The 12,723-nt window shown below is 41.3% G+C and overlaps 1 protein-coding gene across 1 annotated transcript in view; it reads right to left on the minus strand.

Annotated features, from left to right (window-relative positions):
• The window catches only part of CYTL1 (cytokine like 1), a 57,326-nt gene extending 45,044 nt beyond the window's left edge, over window positions 1-12,282 (minus strand). The window contains exons 1-2 of the mRNA XM_069631969.1: window positions 11,984-12,282; window positions 11,809-11,853 (exon numbers count right to left, since the gene is read on the minus strand). Coding sequence (XP_069488070.1) covers window positions 11,809-11,853; window positions 11,984-12,127 — 189 coding nt within the window. The 5' untranslated portion in view covers window positions 12,128-12,282. The remainder of the gene's footprint in view (window positions 1-11,808; window positions 11,854-11,983) is intronic.
• Window positions 12,283-12,723: the final 441 nt, after the last annotated feature.

The following is a 12,723-nucleotide window of genomic DNA, read 5'->3' on the forward strand; positions in this document are numbered from 1 at the left end:
TTAACTTTGAGACAATGCGAGTGTGCAGTAAAACATTCATTTAATTAAGCAACATAGGAACGCTTTAGAACTCTGAACTGAAACTCAAATCATAATAAACCTATGCTACACAACAAATTACACCTAACCTTACGTTTGACTACATTAAAGGCAAAAGACAGATGTGAACAATGAACTTTACTGAGTGAATGTAGTGTGGTAAAACAACAACATAGCTAAGGGTGTGTGGCACATGGTGGCAGGGATACAAAGCAACATACCAGAAATAGGCTTAACATAGCATAATATAACATGGTGTTTTCAAACAAAAGTTTCCAAAATCCCCTTTACAATCAATATTTCTATCAATTAGACTTGGAAACAGACGTGTTCAAGTTCCTGAATTGCAAACTGGTCTCAAATCCCAGCTTCTCCACTTAACCAAAATGTATGTTCCCGGACAAATAATTTTATCTCACTTTACTTGACTCTTAGGTCTTATAACTAACACACACACACACACACACACACACACACACACACACACACACACACACGAAGTGCTGCATCACGGGCTACAGCTCAAGCCCACACACCGCACCTGCATCTTTAGTGGCACCCCACGGGGCTTGCTGAGGAGGCTGTTGTTCTCCACACCTATTCATGTGGCTGATGTCTTTGTCATGAAACAAATTATTGACACTACTGATCAATATGTTGAGGGAAAGGTGAATATGTCATCCATAGCAATTGCCCCTCCCCGGCCCATTATCGCAAAGGTGAGAGGTGTTACTCACTGAGGCAGCCATACCGGCCATATCCTAGACAGATACAGCAGGATATGAACACAAGCTGAGCTAACTCTAAAGGGGACAGTTCCCTTAACTAATGTTTCTAATGGCTGTCGTTGTCTAGTAGTCCAAAGTAAGTCTGGCTGTGTCGGAACCTACGCTTGCCCTCACTCAATGCAAAAATGTGATAGGGAGTCTTTCAAAAAATAAGAAAATAGTAGTTCAACAAAAATGGGATTAACGGTTGGTTCTATGTGGTCTTCTTACCAGGTGCTGCTTGGTCAATGTCAAACAATAGAGCTATTTGTAGGACCTTCTTAGCCCCATAGTAGTTAACAAAGTTCTAAAGTTCTAAAGTTCTCTTGGATTCTCTTCCCCCTGTTTCAGTTTGGTCAAACTCCAAAATACCATAAAAAGAAAAATGTATCACAGTTCCTTCTGTAAGCTTCTTGGAGTTCCCTTCCACAATCTTCAAACCTCTCAGTAACACAATCACAATGTCAAGCCTTCAGGCCACTTGTGGTTCCCATCCCCAAGCATTGGACCCTTTCAACTCTTAAACATAAAGTCACTCTTTATCAGTTTGCAGTCTGATTCCAATTGTTAAACACACATCACTCTTGGAATATGTTTTACCCAAAGGTTCTTTCATAGAGTTTTTCTTCTTGGGGTAGTACCAGAGAACGCCAGACTTTTGAGTTTTCCTAGGATGTGACTCTGACCCTGTTGCCCCTCTCTAGGCTTTTGTTTCTCTCACTTTATTTTTGTGCCTCATGCATGTTTTTGCTTTTCTTGTGCACCTGCACCTTTTGTTTCATTCTGTGCACACTTGCACTTTCCTTTGCTTCACTTTGCTTCTTTCTATCTGCTTTACTCCTTTTGTCCACTTGCCCAGCTTTATTTTCAACTTGCTTTTTACTTTTGCTTCAGGTCCCTTGCACACTTTAATTTCTGCTTGCTTTCTGTCGTCTTTGTTTCTGCACCACTCTTTTCCTTTAAATTGCTTTCCTACTTTTACTTTCTTGCTTACTATTTCTGCTTCCACCTACCTCTTTTAAAGTTGCTTTACTTGCCTTTCTCTCCTTGCTACCTGGCACTTCACACTATTGTTAGCCTGCATCAACCAAACACAAGCCATTGGGTCTCTGTTTCTTATCCCATGTAGAGCGGCACTGGTGGCTTCTTGCTCAGGGATGCGGCTGAGGTCAGGTTGTCACCACCCGTCCCACAGATACCTCTGGGACAGCCTAGTATCCCAGAGGAGCAAGCACTTGCAGGGTCTCGGTGCAGGTTCCTAGCTGCCTTCCTCCGGCTTGCAGGAGGCATGGCTCCTTTAACATGCTGCAGCCCGCTCTGCACACCGGGTCAGCATTCCAGCACGTCGCACTCCTCCAGATGCTTCTTCCAGCAGCTCCCAGCTCCTCTGCATCTTGGGTCCTCTCTGATTCCCGAGCTTGCTCATTCCCACGAACATGACGGCACCTTATATAGGGAACCAGCTTGTTAAGTGAAGTCAGGTGGAAACCGTCAGTATTGGGTGCCTGATTCTACCTGACTCTATCAATGGGAAAGTTTCAGTGTTTTCTACAGTTGGTTGCCCTTGCTTTCCCATGTTATTCCTAGGGGTAATCTCCAGGGCTCTCAGTGGCCTCCTCCTCGTCTCAGTATTTCTCGAGATTTGGGAGGGGGGAGATGTGGTGATGAGGTGTAATTGTAAACACCACACAAAGGCTGAGGGACAGTAGGTTAAGTTGTCTTTGGACTGGGAAGATACCATGTCTCGCCTGAGGGCATTCTCCTCCCAATCCCCCATTACCCTCCACCGAAGTGATCCTCCCTCGCTTGTACACCCCCAGGGTCGAGATCCAAAAGTGATGGCCCTTGCGTGGCCACCTGAATGTAAGATCTTGAGGGAGTGGTTGAGAGAACATTGTCAGGTTTCTTACAGCACACAACATTAAGAACGTGAACACTAGATCTAATATGCATTTATACACAAGGAATATTAATATTGCATCCATAGAACATGAAGAATACTAAGATAAACGATATATAAGCTGAATGCAACATGAATGATACATGCATATAGCTCACTAACATAGAAACGCCATAGTAATGGGCAGCCATATTTTCCAGAATGTAAGCCATAACACACTTCTAATTAAATGAAAGGCTTCAAGACTTTGAAAGCATCTAAAAAGCTGAAACAACAGAAATACAGAACCGTGCATAGCTCAGACAGTAGATAGCAAAGCATGGGTTATTGAGAAACTAGGGAGGGTCCCCACATAAAAAATTATGCATGATATAAGTGTTCCCAGGGTACAAGCCATATGTTCTTAGATTAATTAAAAGCACAACCAGCCTTTGTAAACCAGATCCAGCATATTTATGAGCCCAACGACTTCATGGGGATTAGATCACCCCAGTGGTAGAGAAAACCATAACACTTGCTCCAATTTTAGCTAAAATCCTAATACATGTAGGATGAAATAATTCCAAACGCGGTCTCATCACACGTGATCCATAATTGAAGAATACTGTCTATTCATCAGCAACGAACACAGTTAGGACACCTGCCGCACTCCTCACACATATTCCCAGACATGAGGCATCATGCAAGGCCAACTACAGAGGATTTGCCCTGGCTCATGGCCTAGGAATATGGGATGGCATATTGTTTTTAATTGAAAGGAAAACAGTCTCTGTGCCTTTTTGCCCCTACTATTGTCTGGTTTATGTCTTGACGACCTGTCAGTTGTCCTGGGTTGGTCAGTAGAATGCTGTACAGTGCATAGTGCGCCAAACAATATTCAATCGTATAAATGACGTTTTTTTTCTGTGATCCATTTAGAGATGGTCTCAGGAGGTGCTATAGAATCAGAAGTTTAACCCACATGGAATGTGAATATAGTAAATTCCCTTAACCAATCCCTTCACCCCATAGCTTTTTGTAGCCAAGACTGTAGTGTGACATCAGTTATGTTGAAAGCTCCTCTTAAAAACTGTTGTTTTGAATGAGAGCTCTGAGATCGACACCTTTTGTGATTCTATGCTGTCCCTGCTTTATTTTTTATGGTTAATAAAGCTGGGTTTTGCTTCACACTTGGTCATCTGCATAAGTTGGGGGGAGGGGGGTCACAGGCCATTCATACAGTTGGTAGAAAAGGATGACGAGTTAGAGTGCTCGGATTTCGAGGGCCCCCTACTGTGCGTGGCGGAGCATGCGTAACAGAGAGAGGTCAACATGAGCAGAACACCCCGTAGGGCGAAGAGCAGCTGGGGAGACTCAATACCGAAGACCCTCAGCTGATCCACAGATGTAAGTATGAAACTAGGCCTGGCAAAAATGAGGGGACGGGATTGTTTTGTATATTGGGGGATTGTGATGGGATAGACAGGCGAGATAAGATATCTTCTGACAAGGGTCTGGTCATGTAGTCAACCTCGCTACAGTGTAATAATAAAGAGAAGGATAACATCACCAAGAGTTAGGAAAATGACTTTAGTGTATTTATTTGTGTAGTAGCTGCTGGTGCCAGTCAAGTGTTGTAAGGAAGCTTAAGTCTTGTGAAAAGTCACTTTGTTTTTTATATTGGTGTATATTGTGGAGGATGTGAAGTGCTGGTGTGAACTGAGGAGTGTGGTCCGGTGTGGTCCGGTATGGGGGCGGTGAAGTGGGGCTGCTCGGGTTGTGTGGCATTTGTGGCATCACTCAGAACATTTGGAGGCATCAGCAAGGCAGTGCTGCTGGGAGCGATGACATCTGTGGTGTTCTTTTGGAGTATTTTGTGACATGGGAGGCGTGGTCTCACAGAGAAATGCACAAACATTAAGTAAACGGAAAGTACTACTGGGGAAAGGTGTTAAAAAAGGGAGTTAAAAGAGGGTGAGCAAGAATTGTGGTAAAATCTGGTAATTATCAGTAAGTCAGAGTGTGATGTATCATTATGGGAGACACTCCCATCATTCATGTGTGTAAAGCATTACCCCAGTATAAGGACAAACTAGTGAAATATGACACCCAATGGAGAAGGACACTGCAGGCAAAATGTTTATGCCCTGGCCGCAGGAGGGCACGCATTCAAAATCAGTGCTGCAACACAAGTGTACATATTTACATGGCACATACAAAGGGAAACAGTTGCAGAATCAACTAGCCATTTTGGAGCTATGAAAATTGCCTGGGGAGGAGACAGACGAGCACCCCGCAAAAGAATGGATGATTTTTCAGCATGACGAAGGGGCATTTGTTTATATCATGGCTCATTTTCCGCTTGTACAAAATTCATCTGTTACTGAATTGAAGAACATTCATTATGGACTATTTACTATGGAATATGATTGGTCTCATGTGAATTATAACAAAATATGTTCTGCTAACTTTAGGTATACCAAGGCCCTTGTCGCTAATGTTGGAACTCTGTGGAATCAACATTTGCCCATGTTTTATTGTTGTATTTGTTGATGTTTGTTGCTTGGGAACATGCATAGCCCTGATGATAGCCCTTCTGAAAAGATTAGTAGTCTCGAGGTAGGTGCAGTACAACAGGTGGTGGGCATTGCATAAGGTCATGTGGGAATCAGAAGGGGGTCCTTCTTGGACCTTTTGCTCTGATTTTACACCTGAGTGTTCTATTGTAATTGTGCTCCGCTGAAGCTTTGTTCCCAAGTGGCCCACTATACTTTCCTCCCAGGCATTCCACTGTTATTGTGCTCCTACTTCTCCCACTGTGAGTTTTCTCCACCATGATTCTGCTCCCAGGTGTCCTACTAAGGCTTTACCCCACTGTGATTTGCTCATATGTATCCCATTTGTGACTTTTCTCCTGGAGTGATTTCACACCACTTTTGAATTAGTACCCACTTCCATTAGCTCCTGTATGTTTCCATCTTTCTTGCTGTGATTCACGGCTAGGCTTTGACACATTTTGATTTACCTCTGGGTGTCTCTAATGTGCCTTTCCCTTTCAACCAACTGTTGCTTACTCCTGTATGTCTGTTCCTCCATTTTCCAATGTAATGCAGGTCCAGGCAGTCTCATTTCCCATTGTCAGGCATACCAGCCCACTCTAGGATATTGTTACACTTCTCTTCACTAGTACCCTGAATGAGGTTCACCTCTAATAAATCATTAACGCGGCTACATGATTGGATGCTCCCTATGCCCATCAGAGTCTCCACATTCTGTGTTCATGCACAAAATATGCATACCAACTTTTCTACCGTCACATGGCAATTGAATACCACTCCAAACAGACATCAGAATGGTACACCTCCCCAAGTAACTTATATATGAGAGTCACAACCAGAACATCTTTGTGGCATAAGCACATAGGTCTACGCTGTGGATACTTTAAGTGCTCTCGAAATGGACCACTCAGAAACAGATGTGGAACTTCTGAAATGCAAGCATCAATACTGCAGCAACGCCATCTTGCATTTTATACAATAACAAATCCCTCCCCTCTCTTTTTCTCATCTGATAGGGCGGCAAGAGTCCATGCAAATGTCCGCAGAGCAAGGTACCATAACATAGCATAAGATTACATATTAAAATACTTTAGAAAGAGAGAATATAACTCATTGCATAGCATTGATAGCTCCTTGGGGATATTTGCTTCCCAGGAAATAGTCCCAACTTCTGGTCCACCAATTCTACTTGGTGTGTCTGAGCACATATGAACCTACTTTAACAACAAGGATGCATACTGCTTGCCCACCCCCACTTGATATCTCCGATACTGTGTTGCTGCTGAAATCCCATGACCACCTTGATGGCTGCCGTGTGAGCTGGGATGTTACTGTCGGGGGAAGTGCAGAAGAGTAGCATCTGGCCAGGTTATTGTTTTATCATTATGGTACAGTACATTAACAACCTCACAAATAATAAAATCAGCAGAAAAGGAACATTTCTGGAAAGGAATAAGTTTGCCTATAAAGTGCATTAAACTACCAATTAATAACTCACAATGCACCACCACTCCACAAATCACATTTCAAGAATAGCATAAACTAATATTTAAAGCAAGTGTTGCAGAGTAATGGTTTAGTGTGAGCTAAACTAAGGATAGACTTGTTTTGGAAAGGGTGTTTTTTGTATTTCACCAGGTCACCAGGTCAGATTGTCTGAGAGATCCTCTCATTTGCATAATCTGTTGCAGAATTATTAGTGAGGACACTGGGTCATAGCAAGTTATAGCATGATTGTATGATATGCTTCTTAACAATGCCTGGGTTAATGGTGCAAACATTAGATTTATCTTGGCCAGAGCCTTAACATCTACTATTGTTGGGAGATGTGTTCACAATTGTGGTAATCTACGCACAATAAAAACACATATCTTTGATCACACTTTTTTCAAAACTTTACAATCATGGAAGCTCCCACTGTTTCTTTAATCATGCTCAAGAAGAAGCCCCACAATATCCTGTGTACAGTCTAAGTGTTATTCTTGCTTTAGGGATGCTGCTTCTTCCATCGTTTGAATCGTGTTTTAACTAAACCTATCCTAGAAATAATAGAAAAGAATGGATCACATCATCTTCAGAACCTATTATCCAGGTATGGCCTGCTCTGGGTGACATGAATTTATTATTGTATTTCAGAAATAGGCTATATCTAGAGTTATGTGTCAAGTGTCTCCAACTGGAAGCTAGAGCTACAGTCACCTTTAATCTAATCTAATTTAGTATTTTGTAATGTGTAATACTGTTTTTGGTTACTTTTATCTGATTGATTGATGACATGATTAAGAAAATATTTACTATGAATACATTAAGTTACAAGAGATGTAAGAACTAATGTATATGCCAAGCTTAATTCTCATTCCTGATCTCCAATTACTCCTCTCTCATCTACTGCTCTCTAAACGAAATGTATAGTATTTACTCATCACTCCTAGACTCAATAAACCACACATTTATTAATGTCCAACATCCAAAACACTACACATCTCTATACCAAACCAAACCCTCTAAAATGTTTATCTAACCATAATCCTCTCCATCCTGTGCCTCTTTCCCGCCCCTACTTCTTACCTATATCATACCTTAATTCCCTTCCAGTTTTGCCTCTATCTTTTCCCTTGGTAGAAAGTTACTCTATCAAGATTCCTGACCGTACCAAATACAGCAGCATTCAGAAAGTTGGACAAACTCTACACTAATTCAATAGTAGTGTAAATATTTGATAATCACCTTCATGTTCTTTCCTTCAACTGGATTTGGACACAATCACTGACTTCTCTTTTCTTTCGACTGATCCTTTTCTTTTTATCATGTTACAATCTATGCCTTAACTTCCTCTCTTCAATTTGAATCCATTCTGCATGTTCAACAATCCTGAGTTACCACAAACGTAATGTCGAATGGAATAATACTGCATTTCATACTACACCTAAATTCATCATCATTGTTCACCCCTATGCTTATTGTTTCCATCAATATGTTATTAAGTATATCCATTGCACCTGCTAGCTCATTATGCTTTTGCTCAGTACCATTTCACCCCAAGTCAATTCCCCATTAAGCATGAAATTATCTGCACCCTATTATCTTGAGCATAAATAAACAGCTGCTACCCTCTCCCGCCCCCACCCACATACAGAAGTCAGACACAACACAGTCTTTCACCTTGCTGTTCTCTGAAACACCTCTAATTTTGGACATGACCCTTAAGGACCAGTGATGCAGGATAGCAAATGCAGAAATGCTCCATTGGGACTACGCTTCATTTCTGGACCTGCAGAAGAATAGTGCAGAAGAAAGTAGAGGACACAGCGAGGAATTCTGAAAGCTCACATGCACAATATGTCAATAAAAAATATAAAATGAGTAGCCTAGTCCAAACGTTGGCACTACGCTTCAGAATTAGAGCACCACAAGTGAACACAATGACCACAGCAGCTAAGGTTTTCACAACAAAAACAATTGATACACTGAAAGTAGTTAGTCATTCAGTTAGATACCCAAGACAATCTAGAGAATATGCTTCCCACATAAGCATATGTGGATAAACCTGGTAACAACTCATTGACAACCAGTTGAAAATGGTCCATATAATGCTTAAGGAACAATCCACTTAAATAATCATTCTGTATCAAAAAGTAAAACCCTTCTCCCTTGACAGCTCAACAGTGTCTTGATGGTACAGGAATCAGGTACTTTCGCGCTTCAATACACCACATTCTAATCCACACTACCACCACCCTTCCTTGTGCTCTGTCCCTTGCGCTAGGCGCCACATGGAGTCTGCTCTAAAGCAAGCAAGCCTTCAATGGGAATATCTGATGGAAAGATCATCACTTATTGAGTGTCAGAACCCGATTTCTCACCGAAAATGTGCGCCCTGAGCCCTGCGGGCATTTGGCGCGGCATATAAAAAATTCAAATAAATAAATAACATACAATGTATGTGAACGTAGAAGTCATATAATTATACAAAGAGCTGGGGGGCAACCCCATGGGACATGTAACCATATTGGAAAATGCATTTAAATATTCCACTGGAAAAGAATGTCTGCAGAAAAATACTCAGAGCAACAGCAAAAATCATGCCGATTTATGGAACCCTCTCCTTTCTTTCAGTAGACCAGATATTTGGCCCTAAAAGACATTGGTGGTAGAATGTTTTTTAAAAAAAATATTTTTTATTGTATTGTGCCTTTTACTTTATATTCCGTTAAGAACAAACGTTTGCACATTTAATAAATAAAAATACAAAATCACATTTATCCATCCATGTAATTAAAATAAATCATCTAGCATTACACAATAAGTACATCAAGGAAAAGTGGTGGTAGAAAGTACACATGCATACTTCATGCATATGCTGGGTGTCTAAAACGCGATATCAAGATGTTATTGATAGAAAACACGGCATGATCGGCTACAACACTGTGCAGGAAAATGCTCCAGCTTTGCCAGTAAAATAAGACACACTAAGGCATATGCTTTCAGAGGGCAATAGAAAAAACAAACACTTTGGAAGGTGTTAGGAATAGAAAACTATGCCCACATTGTGATACTATCCTCCCTTGCCACTCTTAAAAAATAACATGTCTCCTCTTTCCGATCCGCCAGAGTGCCTGGGGACCACTTCCGGTGGTGACGGTGCAGAGTACAATTACCTTTAACATCATAACATAACATTAGAGATATGATCAAATCATCATGGAGGCATTACTAAACAGAGTAGACTGCTAAAATACACAGGCAACTACGACTCAGCTCATCGTTCTTACTAGTTCCTTGCATTGAATACAGTGAAAACCAACATTTATTTTTTCAGTATATTAAAATTCGAGGAATATGGATTAAAGCTCTACATAAAACCTGATGATATTACAACTATATGTTCAAAATTAACAATGACTTCTTTTTGAGTAACTTTGAAACATAGACCTCTAGCTGTTGCTTAGTTTCTCCTCTTGCTGTTTAGTTTGGGGTACAAGCCAAAACTATTGCATTAGAGTACAGATTGGGAGGAATTGCATATGAGGAGGGACACACAGCTTGTAGGTGTTTTTTGGCTACTTGCCCACCCATTGACTGCCAGTGGCCATGCTAATCCCTGTGGACATACACACCTAGTTCCTGCCCCTCCCGGCCCAAAACACCTCCTCATGGAAACTTTTTGAGCTCGCTTTTTTCAAGCCGTACCATAAAACTTTGCACTCGAAGTGCCTGCCATTGTTTTTTCAAAGCAGACTTCTGAGTGTTAATGACTTTACTGGAGTTGTAAACCCGCTACTGGTGTAATATAAATGTCTTCATTAGGTCTGCCTTCAGCCATTCGATGTCTAAGCAGTGTGCGTGTCTTTCACAGAAGTCATGCTAAAAACAAGCATTGGCAAAGCCAACAGTTTTAGCTTGTGTACAAGTATTAGGCATTTGCCAGGCATTGCAATTAGATGCTCAGGTCTGGCACCATTCTGCACCTACTACCATCAATGCGCAGTTAATACTACTACGGCTGTGCTGCCTAGCAAGTGCCTTTGCCATGCCTACACAACATCCCAAACTGTTGACATTGACAATGCTTGTTTATTAGCGACTCAATCTCTAATATCTATATTAAGAGTTCCTATAATATCAGTGATTTTACATTTTTTTTTGGGACCATATATTTGTGAAGTAGTCTTGTTACACTGTCCCAAAGAACAGTCAACAAACTAACATGCACGTGCTTTTACAACCACATCCTAGCCAGACGCCCTTCTACACAAGCACGAAGACCATGGCCCCTAGAACTATGCAGCCTATAGCGTCACAAGGCCAGAACCAATAGCAGATATGCATGATGCAAATACCAATACTAAAAAAAAACAATTACAAAAACATAACATCATTCATTAAAACACACATTCAAAATTCAAAGCACGCACATTGCCATTATCTATCAGGATACATAGAAACAGACGATTGCCAAAATATCAATCCGAATGGAGGTGTTCAGAAATCCTTCACTGATAGGAGTTAAAAGTAACGCCGTTTAAAGATTCAAACATAGGTTGGTACACGCTTTTGGGAGCAACATGGAAAAAGAGGTATTCATGTATTTATGCATTAATGTATGTTGCCTTTCCCCAACATCTGCTCCTTACAAGACCCTTTTGAATGCAGTGTGTTTGGCTGTGCCTCTGAAGGATTATGTAAACTGATAAAATAGCTCAGCGGATTAAGCACTGGCTGCTGCAATCTGAGCGTGATCTGCAGCTCCCAGGTTTGAATCCCGGCAAGGCCAACTCAGCCTTTCATCCTTCCGAGGTCGATAAATAAGCACCAATGTCGGTTGGGTGATATTGTATGTAACTATGTGCTCTGTAAAGCGCTTTGGATAAAGGCGCTATATAAATAACTTATCATTATTACATGCATGCACAAGTCCTAGTGCTGGATAAAGGCACTACAAATATTTTTGTATATACGACAACAATTGCACACAATTTGCACAGAACAGCAATGCAGCCCTTATAGTAAATGGGATGGCAATGGACAGGTTCTTCATTTGCTCCATCATGCATCTTAAACTTACATGTATATCCAAGTAAAGATTAGGAACCGAATCTATGCATGGACCCTGTTGCGGGGAAAAAACAAAAAAACACACATTCATTATGAATGTTAACTGTCGTTTTGTTCAATTAAAAAATGTAAGCAGTCAACACGGAAACTCCTGGACTCACAAACAGGAATTTTAAAAGACTCACCGCTGGAACTGATCTCTGCAACGTTTCAAAAGTGTCCATGATTTCTTTACTTAAAGCCAAAACCCGCGAATAACACGTTGGGGGAGCGGTATAAATGCAAAAAAAGTTAACGTTTGCTAGGACGAGGATGAGCAACAGCTTCATGGCGGCCGTGATCCGCGAAAAACTCCTTTCCAGTGGGAAATGTTTTGAGGCGTGATCGACTTGACTGCCGCGGGGTCCTAATTTATAGCGCCAGCTACAGTAAGTAGGTCAACAACTAAAAACGTGGCAGTGGCCCAAGGAATAGCCAACTCGTGGTTTCAATTGAAAAAGCTACTGGAAGCCACGCTTAGCTTACAGTTTCCTGGCTCCCGAAGGCAGGGGAGCAGGGGAGCAGAGAAAACATCAGTGAATGGCCCTTTTTCAGCAACGCACCCACTGTGTGGTGACTGCATTGCAGCTGTGCAGAGCGCTACGCCATCGGAGAGCTTTGGTTATACCGAACACAGCATGCTTTTTTGTACGTTAATTCTACAGTGTTTAACTTTTACAATTGTATATAATTGAACGGACTTCGGCCCTTGATCACAGAGCGTTTTCAGGGTTTTTTTTTGCCATTATAAAACGCTTCTGTGATATAGGACCTTGTACCTCTTACCTTTTCTGATTTTCCTTAATATGTGATTAATACATACAATTAAATAAAACAAAGGGGGGTCTGGGAATCTCTCTACTCTTGTTCAGAGGAGAATTGCCTA

Source organism: Ambystoma mexicanum, chromosome 6q (assembly GCF_040938575.1).
Source record: "Ambystoma mexicanum isolate Mex_15411 chromosome 6q, UKY_AmexF1_1, whole genome shotgun sequence".
Lineage (NCBI taxonomy): Eukaryota > Metazoa > Chordata > Amphibia > Caudata > Ambystomatidae > Ambystoma > Ambystoma mexicanum.